The sequence below is a fragment of the Physeter macrocephalus genome, chromosome 16 (assembly GCF_002837175.3).
Source record: "Physeter macrocephalus isolate SW-GA chromosome 16, ASM283717v5, whole genome shotgun sequence".
NCBI classification, from domain to species: Eukaryota; Metazoa; Chordata; class Mammalia; order Artiodactyla; family Physeteridae; genus Physeter; species Physeter macrocephalus.
Window position 1 is genome coordinate 97,695,564 of NC_041229.1, and position 24,994 is coordinate 97,720,557.

The 24,994-nt window shown below is 43.5% G+C and overlaps 1 protein-coding gene across 9 annotated transcripts in view; it reads right to left on the reverse strand.

Annotated features, from left to right (window-relative positions):
* Positions 1-540: 540 nt before the first annotated feature.
* AGBL2 (AGBL carboxypeptidase 2) overlaps positions 541-24,994 on the reverse strand; it is a 52,897-nt gene continuing 28,443 nt past the window's right edge. For 7 of the 9 annotated variants that reach the window (XM_055091510.1, XM_055091509.1, XM_055091511.1 and 4 more), the window contains 10 exons: positions 22,529-22,655; positions 21,887-21,987; positions 20,712-20,842; positions 17,112-17,178; positions 15,229-15,354; positions 14,611-14,718; positions 12,473-12,556; positions 10,793-10,930; positions 6,064-6,562; positions 541-3,590 (listed from right to left, as the gene is read on the reverse strand). In XM_055091510.1, the coding sequence (XP_054947485.1) occupies positions 6,356-6,562; positions 10,793-10,930; positions 12,473-12,556; positions 14,611-14,718; positions 15,229-15,354; positions 17,112-17,178; positions 20,712-20,842; positions 21,887-21,987; positions 22,529-22,655 (1,089 nt within the window). In that variant the 3' untranslated portion in view covers positions 541-3,590; positions 6,064-6,355. Of the gene's footprint in view, positions 3,591-6,063; positions 6,563-7,862; positions 10,931-12,472; positions 12,557-14,610; positions 14,719-15,228; positions 15,355-17,111; positions 17,179-20,711; positions 20,843-21,886; positions 21,988-22,528; positions 22,656-24,994 lie in introns of those variants that run through there. The other 2 variants (XM_055091506.1, XM_024133353.3) reach the window with 2 other exon arrangements.

The window sequence follows — 24,994 nt, forward strand, 5'->3', positions numbered from 1 at the left end:
CTTTCTCTCTCTTTTTTTTTTTTTCCTTCGGTATGCGGGCCTCTCACTGTTGTGGCCTCTGCCGTTGCGGAGCACAGGCTCCGGACGCGCAGGCTCAGCGGCCATGGCTCACGGGCCCAGCCGCTCCGCGGCACGTGGGATCTTCCCGGACCGGGGCACGAACCCGTGTCCCCTGCATCGGCAGGCGGACTCTCAACCACTGCGCCACCAGGGAAGCCCTGGTTACTTCATTTTAGGTGTCTGTTTTATATGCCATATACTTAGTGGGTTTTGTTTTGTGATTCAACCTGAAAATCTAGTCATTCCACTGTGTCCATGGGGTCCCCATCCGTGGATTCAACCAACTGCAGATCAGATTCACCGATTGAAAATTTCTTTTAATAGATGAATTCAGCCAATTTACATTTCTGGATATGACAAATACTTTTGGTCATAGTTTTGTTATTATGCTTTACCATTGTTTTCCAACATCAAAAAAAGTGTTTACAACTTTAAAAAGTTTTTTGTTGATAGCTTAAAAATAAGCTTTTATGATATGAACTATTTCTTTTTGAGTGTGTGCAGGTATATTTGAAAGGTTTCTGTTGTATATATAGTGGCTATTTTGGTGACCACAACTTTATATACTATACCTTGTTCTCTCTTTATTAGGCAGTATCTATTCAGTCCGTACTCTGAGCACTGTTCAAATAAATTTTTATTCACTTCTTTCCCTTCCCCATCTCCATCGTCTTCCTGCCTTCCAGGTTCCAGTTAACCGTATTCTTGTATTTCACAGTGTTCACACATGGTATGTCTAAGTGTTCATATTTATAACTTTAAATATACTTATTACTTGATTTAGCAACTCTACATATCTTTTTATGAAATCAGCATCATCACACTACTTTTCACCTTTACTCCTCTTTCTCTCTCAATTATTATTATAAGTGTAATTAACATATTGCAGGTTGGGGAATTCCTTGGCGGTCCAGTGGTTAGGACTCTGCACTTTCACTGCGGAGGGTGTGGGTTCAATCCCTGGCTGGGGAACTAAGATCCCACAAGCCACCTGGCCAAAAAACATATTGCTAGGTTAATATTTTCATTCCATTTTATAATAAAAGACATTCACATTTTTAAAAGTCCTAAGACTAGAATAAAATAAAATGGCTTTCATATTCTCTATGAGTCCTTCTGGTGAAGTTGTCTCCATTCATCTCTCGGTTGACTAAAGTTCATTTTCTAGCAGATTTTTTAAGAAAGGATCATGGGGTACTTCCTTGGTGGCGCAGTGGTTAAGAATCCGCCTGCCAACGCAGGGGACACGGGTTCCTGGTCCGGGAAGATCCCACATGCCGCGGAGCAACTAAGCCCGCGAGCCACAACTACTGAAGCCCACGCGCCTAGAGCCCGTGCCCCGCAACAAGAGAAGCCACCGCAATGAGAAGCCCGCGCACCACAACAAAGAGTAGCCTCTGCTCACCGCAACTAGAGAAAGCCCGCGAACAGCAACGAAGACCCAACACAGCCAAAAATAAATAAATAAATAAATAAATAATTTTTTTTAAAAAAAAGGATCATGGAAAATACATTCCTTCACTATATGTATGTTAAAGATTTTAATCATTTTGCCTGGATGCCTTAATTTCACCTTGAATTTCAATACCTTTATGAAGGCATGTCTTAGTGCAGTTTACTTTTGTCGTTATTGTTAATTTTTCTGAGAGAAGGTGTGATCTTTTAATATGCAGATTTTTTAATGCTGGTAGATTGGATTATGTCTTTTTTTTACAATTTAATACTATGTTTTGAATATTCTATTTATATAATTCAAAAATAAAAACTTATATGAAAGGTGAGGACTGTTAATTAAAGTAGGTTGTAAAGCAATGTATACAATATGACCTCATTTAACGAAAATTCATTTTTTAAAAAAGAAAAAGATCTGAAAAGATTAAAAGTAATTTGTTAACTGTGATCATCTCTGGTGATAGCAATATTGTGTTTTTATTTCCTTATTTTTGCTTAACTGATTCTCTAATTTTCTATAATAAATCTGTACTGTTTTACAATAGTAAAAGGCATGAGGGGAAATCCTTTCCAGGGCTTTTGGAAAGGCTTTCCTAGCCATCACCGGTGATGTCATGCAGACAACAAGTGCTCCTGATATAATGCGATGAGAAGGGCATTTGGCCTCTGTGACATTCTTTCCAAACACCCATAACGCCAACATAAGCCCAATTTGAGGACTATTCTACAAAATACCTAACCGGTGCTCTTCAAAACTGTCAGAATGATGAAAAATAAGGAAAGACTGGGAAATTGTCACAGACCAGAGGCGACCGAAGAGCCATGACAGCGAAAAGCAGTGTGATGTCTGGATTGGATCCTGGAATAGAAAAAGGACATTGAAGGGAAAACTGGTGAAATTCCAATGAAGTCTGGAGTTCAGTTCATAGCAATGTACCAATGTTTTGTTGGTTGTGATGTGTGATAGCATTCGGGGAAACTGAAACTGAGCGAGGCGTCTATGGGAACTCTGTCGTATTAACTTTTCTGTAAGTGAAAAATTATTCCAAAATAAAAAGGTTATTTTTAAAAAGAAGAAGAAGAAAAGACACACAGGAACAGGTGTTCTTTCACCGGGTGTTGTTGGATCTGGTGGTTGCCTGGGTCTGCTACAGCCGTACAACTAACAGAGCAGAGTTCACTTTGAGGACAAAGTTGGCACCGAAGGTGACAGAGACGGAAGATGATAAGGCCTGAATCTTTGATGATGCCAGTGGGCTGCTAAATAAATTAAGCAGTCTTGGAGCTGCCCTACATCTGGACTTCTTTTTTGTATGAAGCAGTAACTGTGTTTTGTTTGAATTTTGTTCTTCCTCCTGTGGACTGTGGTTGAAACCATTCTAGTTAGGAAAGGCAGCTGAGGGACGTCCCTGGTGGTCCAGCGGGTAAGACTCCGAGCTCCCAATGCAGGGGGCCTGGGTTCGATCCCTGGTCGGGGAACTAGATCCCACATGCATGCTGCAACTAAGAGTTTTCGCAGGCCACGACTAAGAGACCACAGGCAGCTGAGTAAACAAATTGGTGCACTGAAGTGTTTCAGGTGCTGAGGTCAAAGTCTCCAGGAGGCAAAGGAAGGACTGGTGAGCCCTGTCCGGGAAATGGCACCAAGAACAGTTTTGCACAGTGGGCTACTATTTGGGCTGAGTCTTGAAAGGTGACAGGTGTTTGCTAAGTAATGAGGTGGGGGGTGTGGGAGGGAGCTGGGAGGGGCAGTTAATCTTCCAGATTCACAGGGAGTCAGAGCTGGAGGCTGAGGCAGCAACAGGGCCCTATCAGAGATGGGCCCCTGCAAGGTGACCAATGTGATCAGACTGGCCTTGTAATGGGCTCATCTTGGCCGCTCTGCCAAAGAAAGGTCAGCTGGGAGACCAGATCTAACAGTTTAGGAGGACGATGACTACTTGAACTAAGTGGGTAGAGAGAAGTCTATGGATTTACTTAGGAGGTAGAGTCACTGGTACCCGATGAGTGTGGAGGTACAGAATTACCTGGTAACGACAGTGGCACTTCTATCGAGAGAGAGAAGACGAGGGAGGCTCCTGTTTAAGGAAAAGATAACAGAATAATTTCATTTTGGACATGTTGCCTTTGAGGTGCATAGGGAAACTAAATGGAGATGGAGGGGAGACGGTTGGATCTAGGGGTCTGGGGTGTAGGAGGGGCTGACGCAGTGTCATCATGGCTTACAGGCATCAAGGAAGGGAGGAGATCACCCATGTAGGGTATGTAGAGGAAGAAGCCCTGGGACACGTTCAGGGAGCTAAGATAAGTGGTGTCTCAGGAGACAAGAGGCCATATTGCATTGTGAGATGAATATTCTAGAACTGTGCTGTCCAATAGAGATATAATGCCTGCCACAATATATAATTTCAATATTTTCAGTAGCTACATTAAAAAAGTGAAAAGAGGGAATTCCCTGGTGGTCCAGTGGTTAGGACTCTTTGCTTTCAGCGCTTTCACTGCTGAGGGCCTGGGTTCAATCCCTGTCGGGGAACTAAGATCCTGCAAGCCGCGTAGCGCAGCCAATAAAAAAATTAAAAAAGTAAAAAGAAACAGGTAAAATTAATTAATAATATATTTCACCCAAAATATTATTTCAACATGTAATCAATATAAAAATATTAATGAGATTTTTACAAGTCTTTTTTTGGTACTAAGTCCAAATTTAAATTTAAATTAAATTTAAATCAGATTTCAATCTGATACGTATTCACAACTCAGTCTGGACCAGCCCCATTTCAAGTGCTCCATGGCCACCTGTGGTTTGTGGCTGCCGAATTGGACAATTCGAGACTGAGGCAGATCTAGGTTCAAATCCTTGGGGAGACCAACTTTTCTCACCTGTGAAATAGGGGCATAGTATATATCTCCCATGTAAAGGTAAAGCTCTCGACACAACGTGGGCCTACAAAAAATGGGAGGTGACAACTTTTAGAAGGTGGGGAGTGGAGACAGCAAGGAATGGAAACTTTACAGGACATGACAGAAGGTTTTGTCTTTTCTTTAAAGATGGGAAGGGCTCGGCATGTTTTTGGGCTACAGGGAAGTTGCCGGTAGAGAGAGAGAAATACAGAAGAGGGAATAAAGCAAAGCAGATAGTTTGAGAAAAGTTGGGGAGATGAAATTGAAACATAGGTGGAGAGGTTAGCCTTAAAGTCACTGGTACCCGACTTAAAGTGCCCTGAAACTGGGCACTTTTTTCTCTAAAAACAAAGGAAAGCAAGGCAGGGTGGACAAGAGTAACGGCCGCTAACCATTCCTGAGAGCCTTTTGCGTGTAGCGCACTCTAATAAGTGCATTATACGCATTCTCTCATCCAGCACCCCCAGAAACCCTGAAAGGTGGGTCCTGCTAGTGTTCCCATTTCACAGATGAGGAAGTTGAGTCTTTGAGAGAGTAACTTGCCTAAGGTCATAAAACCAGTAAAGCCAGCATTTGAACCCAGACATTCTGATGCCAGAGTCTAGATTTTTGTTTTGGGTAGAATGTTCCTTATTTTGCCTTTGTCTCATGTTTCATGATTAGATTCAGGGTATGCATTTCCAGCCAGAATACTACATATGTGATGTGTTCTCAGGCGTCGCATCACAATTACATGATGTCAACCCACCCCTCAGTGGTCACTCAGTCAAGATGTTGTCCAATTTCTTCATCACATAGTTAACTACTTTTTTTTTTTTTTGTGGTATGCGGGCCTCCCTCTGCTGCGGCCTCTCCCGTTGCGGAGCACAGGCTCCGGACGCGCAGGCCCAGCGGCCATGGCTCACGGGCCCAGCCGCTCCGCGGCATGTGGGGTCCTCCCAGACCGGGGCGCGAACCCGGGTCCCCTGCATCGGCAGGCGGACGCGCAACCACTGCGCCACCAGGGAAGCCCTACTACTTTTTCCTTTACAACTAGTAAGCAATCTGAATGGAGACACTCTGGACCCATGCAAATATCCTGCTCCTCATATTTCCTTCTAAATTTAGCCTCCATTGGTGATTCTTGCCTGATCCATTTTACTATGGTTGTTGCAAAATGTTGATTCCAACTCCGGCACTCCCTCTGCATTCACCATTTGACTCTCAGCATTCATTCTACTTTCCTTCTCTTCTCTCTCTCTCTCCCTTTCTCATGAATATGAACTCACTGATTCCTAATTTTTTCAATGGGTTATAATTTATGAATGTCCTTAATCATTTTGGTACCTAATATCCCAGCTTTGGCTGGTGGCAGCTCCTTCAAGCTGGCTCCTTTGTCCTATGAAATGCCTCCTACTAATTTTTTTTTTTTTAAGTACTTTCTTACTTTTTGGCATACAAAATGTTCCAGGCTGCTCATCTCATATTTGCAATGTGCCAGCCCTGGAAGCAGCCATTTCTCTAAAGAACCCTGCCTGATTCCTTTCAAAGGGGAACAGTATAAGAGTACAAGATCTCAGTGCAAAATATGCTTATTGCTAATGGGGTGTGTTTGATTTTAGGCCCTCTTAGCAGACAGAGCTGAATATATATACATGTGAATATACATACCTATACATATTTTAGGAATCGTGAGTGCACACTGATATCTCCAGTTCCGATCCACTTCCACAGGGTTTTTTCTTGTTTCCCTCCATTAAATATTTGTATGTTTCTTTTTCCAGAGTGAGAGCCCTGGCTCTTAACAAGATCAACACATTTATTCATTTGCCCGATCATGTAATACACCTAAAATAGTTTCAGAAACATTTTGCCAACACAAGTACATAAACAAACCTACTAAAAAGAGTTCAGAATTTGTTTGTAGTTTTCTCCCTACCCCACCCCACCAGAGCCTAGCTTCTTAACCACTTCGTCCTAACAAGGTTGTTTGCTGCGAGGGAGCAGGGGACTTGAGGAAAGGGAGGAGGTGTAAAATAGCCAGGGAGAAGGAAGGGTGAGAGAACTTCCCTTTCAGGAGCAGAGGATACATTTCTGAGGCTGGAGGAGACGCATGAGCGGTGGCCCCGGTTTGCTCAAGGACAGGTTTTCCTGCAGCCATCTTGGCAGCCTGGGTGTAGGAGTGGAGAAGACAGATGGTCAGGAGGGCTGGAAGGAGCCAAAGTTGGGGAACTACCAGGTGGATGTGGCAGAAGCACAGAGGGTGAGGAGTCTGGGGTGCTGGCAGGGAAGGGGTTGATGTAATGCACCCTGGAGTCTGGGCTGAATGGGGAAGGAAGTGAAGCCAAGAGAAAGAAAGGGGAGTGGCTGGAGTTTGAGCTCAGCTGAGAAGGGGTTTACTGAAGTGATTTCTGGTCACTGAATCCAACGGTTCAGGGGGCCGGGGGTAGAGATGGCTTGTGCCAAGCTTGGGGGGGGGCGAGAGGGGAGGGGGCTGTACTTAGAGCCACCAAAGTGGCTTTGTTTCCCCGAGGACCAGAGGCTGTGTGAGACAGGACCTAGATGGTTCAGGCCCAAGAGGGAAGCTGTTCTAGGCACCTTACTGCAATCCATGATCAACAGCTGGGGGAAGTATTCAAACCAACGTGATTTTGTAAAAATGAAGGGGCCTTAGAGATCACTTCACCTGGACAGTCACTTCACTTTTCAGGTCAGAGAACGAAGGTCCAGAGCTGTTAAGCAACTGCACCCACCACCCCCGGGCCTGGGTGGGATTCAAACCCAGGTATTTCACATTTCAGTTGGTGGCTCTCTTTAACCCACGACAACGTTCTAAAGCTATAGCAGACTGTCTTACTGACAGGCTTGCTTTGGTTCACTAGTCTGTTCCCACCTGGGCTTTAAGCACAGGAATGGAGTCTGACACATCACTGCATTCTCCTTAGTTCCTAAGTCACTGCTGAGTGCACTCTTTCTGACTGACGAATTTGGGGGAAGAGCCCATGTCTTAGGGTAGGAGTGCCAGCAGGAAGTTGGAATTTTCACATAGCATTATTTCTCTCTAGAGTTGTGCACCACAACTACTGAGCCTGTGCTCTAGAGCCTGTGAGCCACAACTACTGAGCCCATGTGCCACAACTACTGAAGCCCGTGCGCCTAGAGCCCGTGCTCCGCAACAAGAGAAGCCACCGCAATGAGAAGCCCGCGCACCGCAACTAAGAGTAGCCTCCACTTGCCGCAACTAGAGAAAGCTGGCGCACAGCAGCGAAGACCCAGCGCAGCCAAAAATAAATAAATAAGTAAATGAATTTATTTTAAAAAGATATGTTTTTAAAAAAAAGCACAATGAGAAATGATAGGCATATTGGCTTAGATGCTGTAGCACTTTCTCTTAATCTAAGCAGGCAAACTTGCCCCTTTTTTCTAAAGAAAACAAATAGCTACTACTTTACAGGACTGACTGTGAGCTGTGGGGGGGGGCGAGAGGGGAGGGGGCTGTACTTAGAGCCACCAAAGTGGCTTTGTTTCCCCGAGGACCAGAGGCTGTGTGAGACAGGACCTAGATGGTTCAGGCCCAAGAGGGAAGCTGTTCTAGGCACCTTACTGCAATCCATGATCAACAGCTGGGGGAAGTATTCAAACCAACGTGATTTTGTAAAAATGAAGGGGCCTTAGAGATCACTTCACCTGGACAGTCACTTCACTTTTCAGGTCAGAGAACGAAGGTCCAGAGCTGTTAAGCAACTGCACCCACCACCCCCGGGCCTGGGTGGGATTCAAACCCAGGTATTTCACATTTCAGTTGGTGGCTCTCTTTAACCCACGACAACGTTCTAAAGCTATAGCAGACTGTCTTACTGACAGGCTTGCTTTGGTTCACTAGTCTGTTCCCACCTGGGCTTTAAGCACAGGAATGGAGTCTGACACATCACTGCATTCTCCTTAGTTCCTAAGTCACTGCTGAGTGCACTCTTTCTGACTGACGAATTTGGGGGAAGAGCCCATGTCTTAGGGTAGGAGTGCCAGCAGGAAGTTGGAATTTTCACATAGCATTATTTCTCTCTAGAGTTGTGCACCACAACTACTGAGCCTGTGCTCTAGAGCCTGTGAGCCACAACTACTGAGCCCATGTGCCACAACTACTGAAGCCCGTGCGCCTAGAGCCCGTGCTCCGCAACAAGAGAAGCCACCGCAATGAGAAGCCCGCGCACCGCAACTAAGAGTAGCCTCCACTTGCCGCAACTAGAGAAAGCTGGCGCACAGCAGCGAAGACCCAGCGCAGCCAAAAATAAATAAATAAGTAAATGAATTTATTTTAAAAAGATATGTTTTTAAAAAAAAGCACAATGAGAAATGATAGGCATATTGGCTTAGATGCTGTAGCACTTTCTCTTAATCTAAGCAGGCAAACTTGCCCCTTTTCTAAAGAAAACAAATAGCTACTACTTTACAGGACTGACTGTGAGCTGGGCAGGGCCCAACACTGAACTGCCATGGCCTTTTGGCAATTATTGGATGTGGAGGCTGTGCCTGGATTGCATAGGATTCTCTCTTTTTTGCCCCTTTGATATCTTAGCAGCCAAACCACAGCTCTCAGGAAGCTTTTCACTCTCAAAAAGCACTTAAAAAAATCTGATCATGTATTCTAGTTTTTTATTCCAAAAATATCATATTGGGGTGCTTTTAATAAACTTCTTCCAAAATTATTTGGAGCAAAAACCAAGTATTTCTGAACAACTTTCAAACAAGGCTTGCTCTCAGTGGTTTGTTTTGGGACTTGTCCTTTAAAGATATCCTTTTAGGAACAAAAAGTGGGGTTTTGGCTGGGTGATTTCTAGATACTTAAAATGTTGACTAATAGTTTTAGGGTGTAAGATGTGGAACAGAAGAAGGCCATTTGCAAACTCCTATGTAAAGAGCATGGGCAGATATTCCCTTTAAAAACACACACACAGAGCTTCCCTGGTTGCGCAGTGGTTAAGAATCTGCCTGCCAATGCAGGGGACACGGGTTCAAGCCCTGGTCTGGGAGGGTCCCACATGCCACGGAGCAACTAAGCCCGTGCGCCACAACTGCTGAGCCTGCGCTCTAGAGCCCGTGAGCCACAACTACTAAACCCGCGTGCCACAACTACTGAAGCCTGCGCACCTAGAGCCCGTGCTCCGCAACAAGAGAAGCCACCGCAGTGAGAAGCCCGCTCACCGCAACGAAGAGGAGCCCCTGCTCGCCGCAACTAAAGAAAGCCCGCGCACAGCAACGAAGGCCCAACGCAGCCAAAAATAAATAAATTAATTAATTAAAACCAAAACCAAAACCAAAAAAACCCCCCAAAAAAACCACGCACACAGTGTGTGTGGGGAGAGGTGGGCAGTACATGGGAACTCTCTGTACTATTTCCTCAATTTCTTTGTAAATCTAGAACTGTTCTCAAAATAAAGTCTATTAATTAAAAAAAAAGACACAGACGCTGGGATTATAATAAAATGTCTTGCCATTTGGTTCTAATTTCTAGTCATCTAGGTACTGGTGGTGGCTGAAAGAGTTTAAAAGTGATGACAAAAAACGTACTGGGAAACTTTCAATCTAATGTGAAAGGATGCATGCAGGTAAAGTCAAAATAGGAGGCCTGGCATGAACTGGAGTGACCCTCGTTTAACATGACTCCAGCAGGTTGACATGCAGGCTGTAGCCGGCAGATGGTGCTTGGTGCTTGCGAGGGATAGAAAATCTAAAATATCTATTCACACAAGATTATGCAGTTAACCAATCAAAGGGAACAATCTGTGGGCGAGAAAGAATTAATCAATGGGTTAAAAAACTTACATAACCATGCTGAACATAATATATGCAACACTGACTTCCAGGTAATACATGAGTTGTCTTCTCTACGTGGGAACACCTCACCCTGAGCAAACCTGATATACCCCAGTCAGACTGATCATTCAACACTAGAAAGCTCTGACACAAGACTTTTAACATAGTAAACTCCCAGAGTACGTTTAAAACAGAGTTTGCACTTTTAAAATTGATTTGCACATAATTTTAGAGAGAATATCTACTGGTTAAACTGAGGTATATCTGTGTTGTACTTTCACGAGCACACACTTCAATTTCTGATAAGGGAAGCTTTTGGATACATCACAATAAAATTTCATTTTATGAAAAAATAATTTAGTTCGTGAGGTATGCATCTTGAGAGCATGATCACAGCGTAAGCACCTGGGGTGAGGACAGTGCATGATGAACACACAACACAGAATCCCACAAATGAACGTAATTCCCTAGCATACAAATCCCTTCGTTACAAAATGTGTCTAACCCAAAACACAGCAAGGAAATGCCTGTGTGGCATGGCCCAGCCACCCTATGGGTAGGTGTATATGTGCAAGGATGGGTATACCACCGCAGTCGTACGGCCTCCCTTTGTGGCAGGATATCTGTTCCTGGGCCAGTTTGGCTTCGTATCTGGAGCTGGCTCTTGGCTGGGGTTTGTGTTTCTCTTTGGAGAGCATGATACTGTAAATCCTGGCTTCTCTCTCTGTGCAAACAAGACATAAAGGGTGAACCACTGGATGCTGCAATTCCTGAAGTTATAGCTAGGGTTGGTGCTGCTTTCGCAGGAGTCACAAGTACCTGCATTTCCCCTCAAATACCAAAGTAGCTGACGTTGTTACATGGCAGGGGTCAATCAAGCATTCGCCCTAGTCCCTCTGACAGCCAAAGAAAGGTCCACGGGCAATATTTTAATTGCCCTGAGAAGTTTAGGGACTGCATTTAATAAGCTGTCTAGAAACATTACGCAAAGGAAGAGAAGAGCTTAATTTACAGGCTGGGAGACTGTCCCCTTTTTAAAACTCTGCTTATCTGACCTGCCACGGAAGTTAAATGCCTACATCTCTGTTACAGAAACATAAAATTAGAAATTTAAAGAAAATGAAGTAAAAGTAAAGGTTTGGATGGCATTCGTCTACTACATTGTGTTTAACTGAATCCTTAGTTACATGTTACAGCCTAACTTGCATGTTTCGGTGGTAGGATATGGTTTTAGCCACCCACAGACATCTTGCAGTGGATGCTGTATGAGGAAAGAGGACAGTCATCACTTATCAGTGTGTCAGGACAGAATCCTCTTTAATTTGACTCTATCTACATCTCTCTTTTCACTGCTCCGTTTCTGTTATATCATGGTGGTTGGACTATCTACCTTGTTACCCCTCCTAGAGGATCACGGCCTTAAGGGAGGGCTCATGTCATACAGTCTTCAAAGGGCCCCACACATAGTAGATCCTCCATAAGATACTGACGGGTAAATGAGAGCATCATCCTGAGAATTCCCAAGCAGCAGACTTGGGAAGACGGCAGGGACTTCACCTTGAGAGAATCATCCATTCTATATCCAGTGCACCTACAGTAAGCCAGTGGTCCTCAATCTTTGCTCCACTCGGATACATGTGCACAGCACTTTCCCACAGACAAAATCAGGGCTATTTGAAACCACAGCTCACCAGCTGTTTCTTTACTTCTTTCTCCTCCCTCTCAGGAAAGAATATGCAAGTGCAAATGAGCAAGAGAGATGTTATTATAGGGATAAATATGAATTCATTCTAACTTATTATTTTAAAAAGGCAAATCGTTCACAAACCTCGGTACCGAACGATCACCGTAACAGTGGATGTGAAACACCCCTCACAACTGATGGTGGCACCCCGGTTTGTTAACACCTCCCAGGGTTGAGAACCACTGCGTTCACCATCGCTTTTTACCTGAAATGTTGCCATGGATTTACAAAATAATAGCTGCCTAACAAATGTTCATTGAAATGAAACTAAATTCTCCATGGCAAGCTTTCAGCCCTGGGTGGGCTTCCTCCATCCTGCAGTACTTTGTGGGCTATGCCCCTGGCTGGTCGGGTGTTTCGTAGCCTGAGAGTGCAAACTACGTTAGATGTTCACCTCCGCAGAACAAATCCAAGGAGGTGATACTGTGTGGACTGCAGATCCCCACCCCTCCAAATCACATAATACATCTGAAAAATAAATTAATTGCTGGCATATATATATACATATATTAGGTGAAATACCTGCATTCTCTCTTTATTCTTAGTCAAAATCAAGGTGGTCATTTTTGATGGGCCCAGGGAGGTGCCGTTGTCTCTTCCATTTAACTAAAATAAATGAACACATTCTCACTAAATTTTCCACTTGGACAAGTGTGATCATATAAAACACACAGAGTATTTTTTATTCATGCATGTTGATCCATTATGATACTCTAACATGAAAAGAGAGGCAGAACACAAACAAACAGTAATTTGAAGAAAAGAAGGAAACTAATACTTATTGAATGCCTACCATATGCCAGGCACTTCACACACGGTTTCACATCGAATATTCTCAACAACCTTATGTGTAGGTATTATTACCCCAACATTTTAGATGCAGCAACTGAGCCCCTGGGTGGTTAAGTAACTCACGGAAAACTACATAGTGGGGATGGAATTTGAACTCAAGACAGACCCCATAGCTTGTGCTTTTGCCATTATTACACTAGACACCGAATGGCCCACAATACTGAACAGAGATGGCTGTGCTTTGTGCGGGCTCCTCCGTGTAATGCTGTGGGACCTTATTCTATCATTCCTAACCACCGGGCAGCATTCCACACGAGGAAGGCTTCATGCACCCTATTTGGCTACTATTGTACCCAAACCTACTGTTATACATAAAAGAATCAAGGATTTTATAGCCACACTCCAAAGTACTAGAAGTTGGGTGAATTTGTCTCCTCTGTTTCCTACTACATCCTACTCTGTATGTAACTTCCTGCTTACTTGTTAAAATACCCAGCAGATCCTAAGGTCCCTGAAGCAGGGGTAGTGTTTTGTTCAATGTTGCACTCCCAGCACCCAGTAGACGGCCTGGCATGTAGTAGTTACACAATACAATTTGCTGAATGGATGGATGGATGGTAAAGCAGCCCGCTCTTATGTTTTGGGTATAAAATCACAATTCACCAATATGTGATATCAGACTTCAGTGGTGTCTGATCCAAAGCAGTGTCAGTGTCCCCACCAATTTTAATGTTCCCCTGCTCCCAGTGGCATGGACAGTAAGAGTGACAGAGGGCTATTGCACTCTTCATCCTCTGAGAGAGACGTACTAATTGGAAAAATCAGAGAATCTGTGTGACAAAAAGTCAAGAATGGAACAGAATAGAGAGCCCAGGAATAAACTCATGCATATATAGTCAATTAATTTTCAACACAGGAGCCAAAAATAACCAGTGGGGAAAAGATTGTATCCTTAATAAATGGTGCTAGGAAAACTAGATATCCACATGCAAAAGAATTCAACTGTACCCCATCTTATACCATACACAAAAGTCAACCCAAAATGGATTAAAAATTTAAATTCAAGAACCCAAACTGTAAAACTTTTAGAAGAAAACATAGGGGGTAAAGTCCTTGACATTGGCAATGATTTTTTGGATTTGACATCAAAAGCAAAGACAATAAAAGCAAAAATAAACAAGCGAGATTAAAACTGAAAAGCTTCTGCACAACAAAGGAAACAATCAATGAAATGAAAAGATAACCTATCGAATGGGAGAAAATACTTGCAAACATATAATTCAGCCTTAAAAAGGAAGGAAATCCTGCCATTTGCAACAAAATATATGCACATGGGTGGAGGGCATTATGCTAAGTGAAAGGAGCCAGACAAAGACAAATGCTACATGGTATCACTTATATGTGGAATCTAAAAAAAACCTCAAACTCATAGAAACAGAGAGTAGAATGGTGGTTGCCAGGTGCTTGGGATTGGGGAAAATAGGGAGAGGGTGGTAAAAGGATACAAACTTTCAGTTATAAAATGAATGAGGTGTGAAGATTACCATGTATAGCATGGTGCCTATAGCTGATAGTACTGTGTTGTATAATTTAAATTTGCTAACAGAGTAGGACTTAAGAGTTCTCAGCCAAAAAAAAAAAAAAAAAAAAGTGAATATTTATTTGAGGTGAAGGATGTGTTAATTACCTAAACAGTGACAATCCTTTCACAATGTATATATATATATATATATATATATATATATATATATATATATATATATATATCAAATCATCATGTTGTACACTTTAAACATATTACCAAAAAAAAGGTTTTAATAAATTTTCCATGAGTGAGTAAAAATAAAAAAGTCAAGCAAAAATACTACCTCATTCAACCTTGGTTTTTCATTTTTCATCATTGAAGAACTGGTATTCTCTGAATTTTTGAAAAAAGCAGGCTGCTTTTGCAGAGTAGAAGCAAACCCTGCCCCTTCCTAGAAGGATTGCAAAGAGAATATTTTTCAGTTGTTCTATTACAATTAATCTACTCATAACTGACCCAATTCACCCAAGAGTAAAACTCCCATCTCTGAAAGCATTTTCATCTTTAGAAAGCAGGGGGTATGGTGTGGGTGTGGCAGGTAGGAAGGAGGTATCCAAGTGTCCTTAGCCTGGACCAGGCCTGAATTCTCAGCCACCTGGCAACTCTGGTCTAGTTCTAGCCACCACTTTTCCATTACCACCTCCTTCCTCTGGAAATCCAGACTTGGTGGAAACCCAGACTTGCTGTACTAGAGTGTAGAGGAGGATTAGTGGGCTAAGCTGAAATCTGCTTAGGGATATCCAGAGGACCCATGGAAGAGTTCTGAAATCCAAATAGAAAACTGCCCCCTGCCCCATTTCCCATTCCCTCTCTGGTTTAGAGTAAACCTTAACTCTTTGTCCTTCTCCCTCTGTAGAAAACTCTAACTGGACAGCAGAAGTAGGCAGCAGAGCTTTCTTACTGGGGCATCTTCTGTTAACTTTGACTCCTGCATCAAATTACTTTTTTGATACTGTTTATTTCGCTGTTTCCTAGACTGAAGTGGCTTCCTTTTTTTCTTCTTATACATCTTCTTCTTCTGATTCAACTATTCCAGAAAGTAGAGAGAAATTAGCCATTGAGGATTCCAGAGGTACGCCCACCCACATGTAGCACTCTTTTCACACAACACTCAAGACACAGTGGCTAACCCAGTATGTGTGCCCTCACAGTGTTGAACTGTTGTTGGTTTGGAGAATCAAAAAACAGTTCAGTTACCTCATTACCAGAGACCCCTCCCCACTTAACACCGCCCAAATCCCCCTGTTATAGATATACTACCAAAGGGGTACCTATACCAATAACCAAATATCTGTGATATAAAATGTGAAAGCACATTACTTACGGCAATATTGGCAGGTACAGATAATACTGATTATTAGATGTGTGCTTAATAGATACAGTTTGGTTGTTACCATAGGGTGGCTTTAATAATTAAGCAAATGAAGCTCAGGACTAATTTTCCAGGTACCTATGGTGTGGTGAGGCTTATACTGATGCTGCTATAAATCCAGCTGAAGAAACTGTAGGGTCCAGTCTGATATGGCTGGTTCCTTCTGACACAGCCTTAAACTCACCCTATGATGAAGACTTTTTAATGCAACTAGGAAATCAGGTGCATAGTGAACCACAACAAACATTTTGCTGTTTCTAAAGCTCTTATACCATCTATGTAAAAAAACAAGTCTGTTAATAGACGGGGCAGAAGAAAAATTACTTACTATATGGAAATATAAAAAAACTACCTAAGACCGTGTAAACAAAGAAACACTTTTTAAAAAGTATGGGTCATTTGTGGGACTCCCCTGTTGGCGCAGTGGTTAACAATTTGCCTCCCTGTGCAGAGGATACAGCTTTGAGCCCTGGTCTGGGAAGATCCTACGTGCCGTGGAGCAACTAAGCCCATGTGCCACGACTACTGTGCTCTAGAGCCCGTGAGCCACAACTACTGAGCCCATGTGCCACAACTACTGAAGCCCACGTGCCACAACTACTGAAGCCCGCGTGCCTAGAGCCCGTGCTGTACAAGAGAAGCCACCGTAATGAGAAGCCCACGCACCGCAACGAAGAGGAGCCCCCGCTCGCCGCAACTAGAGAAAAGCCCCCGCACAGCAATGAAGACCCAACGCAGCCAAAAATAAATAAATAGATAAATTTATTTTTTAAAAAAAGTATGGGTCATTTAAAAAAATTTTTATTTATATTTATTTATTTTTGGTTGTGTTGGGTCTTTGTTGCTGCGTGTGCGCAGGCTTTCTCTAGTTGCGGCAAGTGGGGACTACTCCTTGCTGCGGTGCGCGGGCTTCTCATTATGGTGGCTTTTCTTGTTGTGCAGCACGGGCTCTAGGCAGTGGGCTTCAGTAGTTGTGGCACGCGGGCTCAGTAGCTGTGGCGCAGGGGCTTAGCTGCTCCCCAGCATATGGGATCTTCCCGGACCAGGGATCGAACCCGTGTCCCCTGCGTTGGCAGGCAGATTGTTAACCACGGCACCATCAGGGAAATTCTGGATCATTTTTAACAACCTCTATCTCTTAATGTGGGTTTCACTTTTAGTTAAACTTTTTTTCCCCACTTTTAATTAATTTTGGAATAAATATGGAGTTTTCGCATGTTTCCCCCCTAGATTTAAAAAAGAAAGTTATAAAGGACAAAATGAAAGACTCCAGGGCAGGGTAATCAGTTAGGATGCTACTGCTGTATTTTCTGCAGATCTTGGGATAGTTGAAAATTCTTCCAAATTATCCAGTAGTGTCATGTTTTTTTTAGGCTGCTACTTTCTGGGTGCAAGAGTCTCTGTAATCTTACCTCATGTGCTGTGTTCAGTAGGTGACGAGGGAGACCATCTGAGAGGGAGCTGTCAGAACCACTGGTGCTGTTTCCAAAAGGAAAGGAAAAAGGGAAATACCTGTTATTAATGTCTAGGATGTAAAACGCTTAGCAGACCAGCAGCATGGGATTAGGACACCTAGTCTGCTATTTGCCCGCACTGTCTGTGTTTCAATTACTAAGAACTCTTGATAAGCATATCCATTCATTCATTCTGAACATCTACTGCATGCCAGGCAGTGCCCAGGAAACAGAGATGAACCATGTGGCAAAATAAACACTGGCCGGATGGGCAAAGCTGCCCTTGGCAGTGATTGTGAGAGACTGTACGATTCTTAATGAGCAGCCCTGGAGAACAGCAGGGGACTGGGATTTGTTTGAAAGCAGGGGCTTTGTCTCGTTCATACATGTCTAGGCACTGCCAGTTCAGAGAGCAGGGATCTGACTAGGTACTCTTCAAAAATGTGTTGAATATGCAAATAGATCTATTTAATAACAAAGAATCTGTAGGTCAGAGATTAGGAGTATTACTTTTATCACCCCAATTCCCCCTTCAAAAGTTTCGGATGCACATCTAGATTGATCTAAAGTCCTCCCCACAAACTGTCCCCTCCCCTTTTCTTCAAAGGCTAGGAGGAATGAAGACACAGATAATCCATCCTTTCTTCCTTCATCATGTCCTTTGCTTCTGTGTCACATTATATTTTCCCCTTTCCTGGGGTGTGGTGGCTAGAACTGAAAGCTGCGCTCTATGACACGTCCTCCATATATAAAAAAATGTCTTAGGCACAAAACTCAAACCTCCTGGGACGACAGCATTTCATACCATTCTCTTGCTCAGCACTTTCATTGTCTTCGCGCTCCCCTCCCTCCCATCAGTGCACAACGAGGAGCCCCACAGCAAGGCAGCGGAAGAAAGCCCTCTCTTCTCTCATCTAATTCCCAGCTCCCTGTTCTCAAAAGGCTTTTCCAGTCTGAGGAGTAGCCTTTGAGGCCGCTAGATAATAGCCTCTGAAGTCCCTTTCGGCGGTAACAGAAAACTTTAACAAATGGGATAAAAAGCATTAGATGCAGTATGCCCCAGAAGATGTCGAAAATCATGTATGTGCACACAGACAGAGCAAACTCAAACTGGGCTTGCACACACAATCTGCTTTTCTGTGTGAATCTGCTAATCGTGTGAATGGATAGGAGGAGCCCCATGGAGGCGGGTGCAGAGGTTGGCAGATTGGTTTCAATAATTCTTAAATACTTTTTTTTTTTTTTTTTTTTTGCGGTACGCGGGCCTCTCACTGTCGTGGCCTCTCCCGTTGCGGAGCACAGGCTCCGGATGCGCAGGCCCAGCGGCCATGGCTCACGGGCCCAGCCGCTCCGCGGCACGTGGGATCTTCCCGGACCGGGGCGCGAACCCGTGTCCCCTGCATCGGCAGGCGGGCTCTCAACCACTGCGCCACCAGGGAAGCCCTCAATAATTCTTAACTAAATGCCTCAGAGTATCCCTGCTGAGCCTGTCAGAGTGCAGTCAGGATGCTTCTGAGTTGGTCCCCCTGGGCCCTATATGTATGACTTGATATGCAGGAGGCATTTTGGTTTTGAGGCTGAAAGTGAAGAGGGTTTGATGCAGTGGTCCTGGAGAGTTAGGCAAAGGATTCTGGGAGAGTGGAAGAGGCGACGTGGTGAATGGGACGCCCTTCCTGGGCTGATGGTCTGGTTTAAGGTTCCTAAAGAGACATTTGGGAGACTCAGCCAGCAGAACTACTTTAGGACCCAGAATCAATGTGCTACATAGAGTGGGTGGGCGAGCCATCCCCTTCCCACTTTCTACCACAGACTACAGTGCAGTCTCTAGCAGAAGGCCGCCATGCCCTGCCCAGAAACCTTCTGACTGGGGACAGCTGGGGCAGTAAGCTCGAGTAGAAGGTGTTCTGGCACACCTGTGAAGTAACCACCCCCTACCTGGGAGCTTCCTAAAATAGCTGTGGAGAGTGGGCCGGAGATCCTACATACTAAATGAATTCAACAAATATTTACTGAGCTCTCCCTACGTGCCAGGTACTGTTCTAAGTAAATGAGATACAGAGATGAACAAAACAAAGATCTCTGACCTTGTGGAATGTACACCCTAGTAGGGGGAGACAGGCAATAAATAACAGACACAACAAAGACATAAGTGATATAGAATGACAAATGATACAGAAGGTGGTAAAATGCTGTGGAAAAAAGCAGAGCATGTAAAGGGGATGAAGAATGGCAGGAGGGTGAAGGGAGGGGAGCAAGTTGCAATATTAGAGTAACGAGGGTAGGCCACACTGAAAAAAGGCTGACGTTTAAGCAAAGACTTGAAGGGGGTGAAGGAATTAGCATTGTGAATATCTGGGGGAGAGCAGTTGGAACTGCCAGTGCAAGGGCCCTGAGGTAGAGAGGGGAGGCCAGTGTAGCTGTAGCAATGTGTGTGAGAGGGTGAGGGTGGAGGTCACAGAGGTAGCAGATGGCTAGATCCTATAGCCTTGTAGGCCACTGTAGGGTCCTTGACTTTGTATCTGAGTGAAGTGGTGGAGCCACTGAGGTGTTTTAAACAGAGGAATGACACGATCTGATTTACTTTAAAAGAATCACCCTCCTGGTTTTCTTTTGGACGTGCTGGTCCCTTCCTAGTCTTATTCGCTGGCTCTTCACTGTCTCTTTAACCTCTTATAGCTGTGGTACCCAGCTCAGATTCAGCCCTCTTCTCTACTCTACCTGCACTTACTCCCTTGGGATATTTGCCACACTTAAGGTTTAAATATCATCTATCCATGATGACTCTCTCCATCAGACCTCTCTACACTGAACTCCAGACTCATATATCCAACTGCTTATTCAATATCTCCATTTAGACATCTACTAGACATCTCAAACTGAGCATGCCCCACACTAGATTCCTGATCTCCGTCACCCCCCTAACCTTCTCCACCCACTTCATCTTCCCCAGCTCAGTTAAAGGCAACTCCATCCAACCAACTATAGAGTCATTCTCTCTTTCTCTCATGCCCGATATCCAATCCATCAGCAAATCTTAATGTTTGAAACTTCAAAATATATCTAGAATCCAACCAATTCCCACACCCCCAAACACTGCTACACCCCTAAGCACCATCACCCTTCTTCTGTATTATTGCAAGAGCCTCCTAATGAGTGTCCTGCTTAGACCTTTCCTCTTTACAACCTCTTTTCCACATAGCAGCCCCAGTAAAACCTACGTCAGGTCACGATACTTGTGTACTTAAAAGCTTCCAAAGGCTTTCCATCTCCCTTGAAGTAAAAGACAAAGGCTTCACAATTGCCTACAAAGCCCTACACAAACTGCCTGCCCATCTCTCTAACCCGTTCTAGAGCCTAGAAAAGAGGCTGTCAAAGATCAGGCACTCAATACATAGTTGTTGAAGGAATGAAGTGCATTCAAGTGTGCCGTGATTTATTCAATATTTTGCACCTGAGGTTCAAAACCAAGAAAACAACAGAGCAGGCAAGACAATTTAAAAAAAAAAAAAAAAAAAAAAAAGAACCCCTATGGTTTTTCTTTGAAATGAAGTTTGTTACCTGGATTCAATGTCAGACAAAGAGATGTCACTCCAGCTTCCTTCTAAATCCATATCTTGTCCAAGTTCTTTGAATTTCTTATGGATCTCCTGTTGTAAGAGCTCTTTAAGCTCTGCTAGACACTGCATGAACTATGGAAGTGAAAAAAAGAACTATTTTTGATTATTCATTTAGTTATTCATCAGATATTTACTAAGTATATGCTGAAAGGCACTTTATTTATTGCTGGGGACATAAAGATGAGTAAGCTGTAACCTCTGCTACTAAGGACATGTTAACAATAAGTTACATGAGCTGTAGGAACAGACAGAAGCATTTTTAGGGCAGAATATCAGTGAACACTGCTTTAGTCACTTTTCCCTGGCTAAAGCCAATAATAAACTTCTTGAACGATGCAAAGGTCACATTTATTTTATTTTTTTGAGTAGCAAGGTAGGGAAAGTTAGAATGGGGTTGCTCAGAATTTGGTCTATGGCAAATCTGATTTAACAGGCCCTATGTTGAGGTCAAAGTGTCTTTTAAGTATTTTTTAATTGAACAGTTGCATCCAGAGTGGTGTTCCCAGGGCCGACATTTCAGAGGGGGTATGAGAGACGAGTTAGAGACCGTGAGTACAGGCTCCCTTTTAAGAAGGCGAGTGGTGATGGGAAATAGAAATAATCTCCTGGAGCAACAAGGCTAAAGGAAGCCTTTGTTTGTGATTTAGGATGGGGGCAGCTTGAGAACATCGGCAGTTGAGGGGAAGAAGAAAAGGAAAAAACTGAGGGCACAGAAAAGAGAGGAGGTAACTGAGGCAAGACCTCAGGGAGGCCACGGGGGAGGTTGGCAAGTGCTTGAAGGACGGGGATAGTTTTGGAGAAGAGAAAGGACACCTGATTTTCTGAAATAGGAGGAAGGGAAGTAAGAATTGGTGCGGCCACAGCTAAGCCGAGAAGTGAGGGAGAGGTGTGCTGAAGGGAAGCTGGCACCATGGCCTCTGTTCTTGGGGAAGTATGAGGTCTTATCGTTTGCTGAGACTGCAGGCTGCGGGCTTTCTTATTTTCTTTGATTAGAAAAACTTCAGAAAAATAATAAGAGGAAAATAAAGATTGCCTGTAATCCCACTGGGCTGACTTCGGACCCACGTGAAAACGATCACAGTAACGTCACCATATTTCTTGAAACCCCATTTTTACCTTGCTTCTGTCAGGATCACAGAAATCCAGAAGGGTGTCACAGACATGATAACCCAGGGATTTTAGATCCTCAGGGGTAAAGTGAGTGTCTCTCTTATTGCCTGCGGAAAAAATCCATAACACTTCTTATTAAATCTTAATGAGCAAATGCAAATCTAATTTATGAATATCTCATTAGAAACACCACCTATGATTCTAGAATATTACGCTACTGGACAGGGTCTCTCTCCTTCTAGTTTTAGTTTGATGCAGGAGAATCTTTGACAATGAACAAGTTTACAATCATGACGGCTACAGTTACTGAGGCTTTACTCTGTGGTGGGCACCATGTCAAGTGCTTTACATGCACTACCTCATTAAGTAGTGCCTGTAATGCAGGTACTATTATTATTGCCAGTAAATGGAAATTCAAACCCAGACCTGCCTGATTTCCAGGGCCTGAGCAACAACTATGCTATACTGCCCCATCAGGTATTACATTTCACACTCATATTTTGGGTTCTCAAATTTAACATTAAGGCACAGACAAGACAATCTTCTAGGTCAATTATTTCCCCAACTTTCAAGGAGATTTCATCTCCCCAATGCTTTGCTTGGCGTCCCCTTGCCATGCTGGCTTATGATATACAAAAGAGAGCTTACCCAGGGTGGACCCACCAAAGGTAGACTCCATGGTATAGCTGTTTAGGATTCCCATCCGCCACATGACAACTCGTCCTGTTCCCTCTTTGCACTTTTGGACTTTAAAATTACAACTGTGAAAAGAGAACTAAAGAGAAATCCCAGCCCTCTGTTAATTATAAATTGGAAAACGTTAAGATGTCTAAAATTCACTAATATGAATTAAACAAATGGTTCCCTTGGGTTCTATATATTACTTCCTAACGTATGTTCCATAAAATACTAATTCTAAGAGACGTTAACAGATGTAACAGAGGAAAAAATGAGTTCTGTTGGTCAGGGAGAAGAAGGTTTAACAAGACTAAACAGGCCTCCTCTGCAGGACTTCTCAGAGCATTTAATATGTTGTTGTGAACGGTGACCCTCCAAAGGGGAGAGAGTATATTCTGATTTTCATTGCCCATGAACCCTTCCTTTCCTTCTCCACCTTCCCCAGGGACAATCTGCAGGACTAGGGTTCCTTGAAGGCCTGTTTGGGAATGCTGGCTTACTTTAGCATTCAAGGCACTAGCCAGCCTTTCTAAGATTTATTTTCTACCCCTCCCCAACTTGAACCCTTGGATCTAGTTGGATTTATCCTCTATCTATGATTTGTGTATGCCTCACCCCTACAATCTCTGCCTAGAATTCTCCTGCTCCTTAACACTAACGTTTCTGGCTTGGAGTTCAATATCCTCTACTGCCTTTCATGACCACCCCAATTCTCCTTCCTCACTTGGAGTCTGTAAACATAGACTTCGCAACTATCCCAACCTATCCTGTCCTGCTGAAAATACTTTAGAGTTGGAAGGCGTCTCACTACCAGTGATTTCTGAATTGTGCTCTCTGAAATCCAGAGGTTCTACCGAGGAGCCCCAGGGCGCTCCTGCTGCAAGGACTGAGGAGGACACAGGACGGCAGGGTGCTGAGCCCTGCGCCCACTTCAACTAGCGCAGTGCTGCTTTTCATTGTTTTAAACGCTAGGTTCCAGATGGGATTTCATTTGAAGAAAAGAGATCCCTGGAAAAAACAGGAAGATTGAAAAAAGAAAAGGAAAAAGAAAGGAAAGAAGGGAGGGAGGGATAAAGGGCAGAAGGAAAAAAAGCTTCCTTTTTCTTTCTTCTTTGTTTTTACAGATAAGAATAGCAGAGACAAAATATTTGTCCTATATCTTTATGTGAGAAAATTTACACTGTCATTTAAATACTTTTCTGAATCCAGCCTAATTTCCTTTCCAATGACAGTTACATTTTGTGAATCTATTTATGATGTTGAAAACCAGCTTCTAAATCAATGCAGATACAACTGTTACAGAGCTGTTACTCAGCCAACTATTAAAGACTTTTAAGTTGTTTTTATTAGCCCTTTAATATCTTGCAGTTATTTGTGATCCTGTATTACATAAAAGTTTCTGTGGAGGCTCATATAATATTAGCATTTTGCCATTAGCAATATTAGCATTTGTCCTTCAGTCCCTTCTTCCACTGCTAAACACAGGATGAAAGATGATAGAGAATTCTACCTACTAAGAGTTTGAACTTGTGCCCAGAGCAATTAAAAAAATCATCTTTATTGAGATATAATTCACATACCATAAAATTCACACATTTAAAGCACACAATTTGGGCTTCCCTGGTGGCACAGTGGTTAAGAATCCGCCTGCCATTGCAGGGGACACGGGTTCGAGCCCTGGTCCAGGAAGATCCCACACGCCGTGAAGCAGCTAAGCCCGTGTGCCACAACTGCTGAGCCTGCGCTCTAGAGCCGGTGAGCCACAACTACTGAGCCCGTGTGCCACAACTACTAAAGCCCACGTGCCTAGAGCCGGTGCTCCGCAACAAGAGAAGCCACCGCAGTGAGAAGCCCGTGCGCCACAATGAAGAGTAGCCCCCGCTCGCCTCAACTTGAGAAAGCCCGCGTGCAGCAATGAAGACCCAACACAGCCAAAAATAAATAAATAAAATAAATATTTTTTTAAAAAGCACACAATTCAGTGATTTAAAGATATTCACAGAGTTGTGCGACCATTACCACAAGCTAAGTTTAGAACATTTTCATCACCCCGAAAAGAAACCCAGTACCCCTCATTAGCAGTCACTCCCCATGCCATCCTCCCCCCACCAGCCCTAGGCAATCATTAACCCACTTTCTGTCCCTATAGATTTGCCTCTTCTGAACATTTCATAGAATGGAATCATATAATATGTGGCCTTTTGTGTCTAGCTTCTTTTACTTAGCATAATGTTTTCAAGGTTCATCCGTGTCCTAGCATACCAGTACTTAATTCTTCTTACTGCCAAATAACATTCCATTGTGTGGATATACTACATTTTCCTTATCTTTTCATCGGACACAGAGTAATTCTTTTTTTTTTTTGGCAGCAGACGGGCCTCTCACTGTTGTGGCCTCTCCCGTTGCGGAGCACAGGCTCCGGACGCGCAGGCTCAG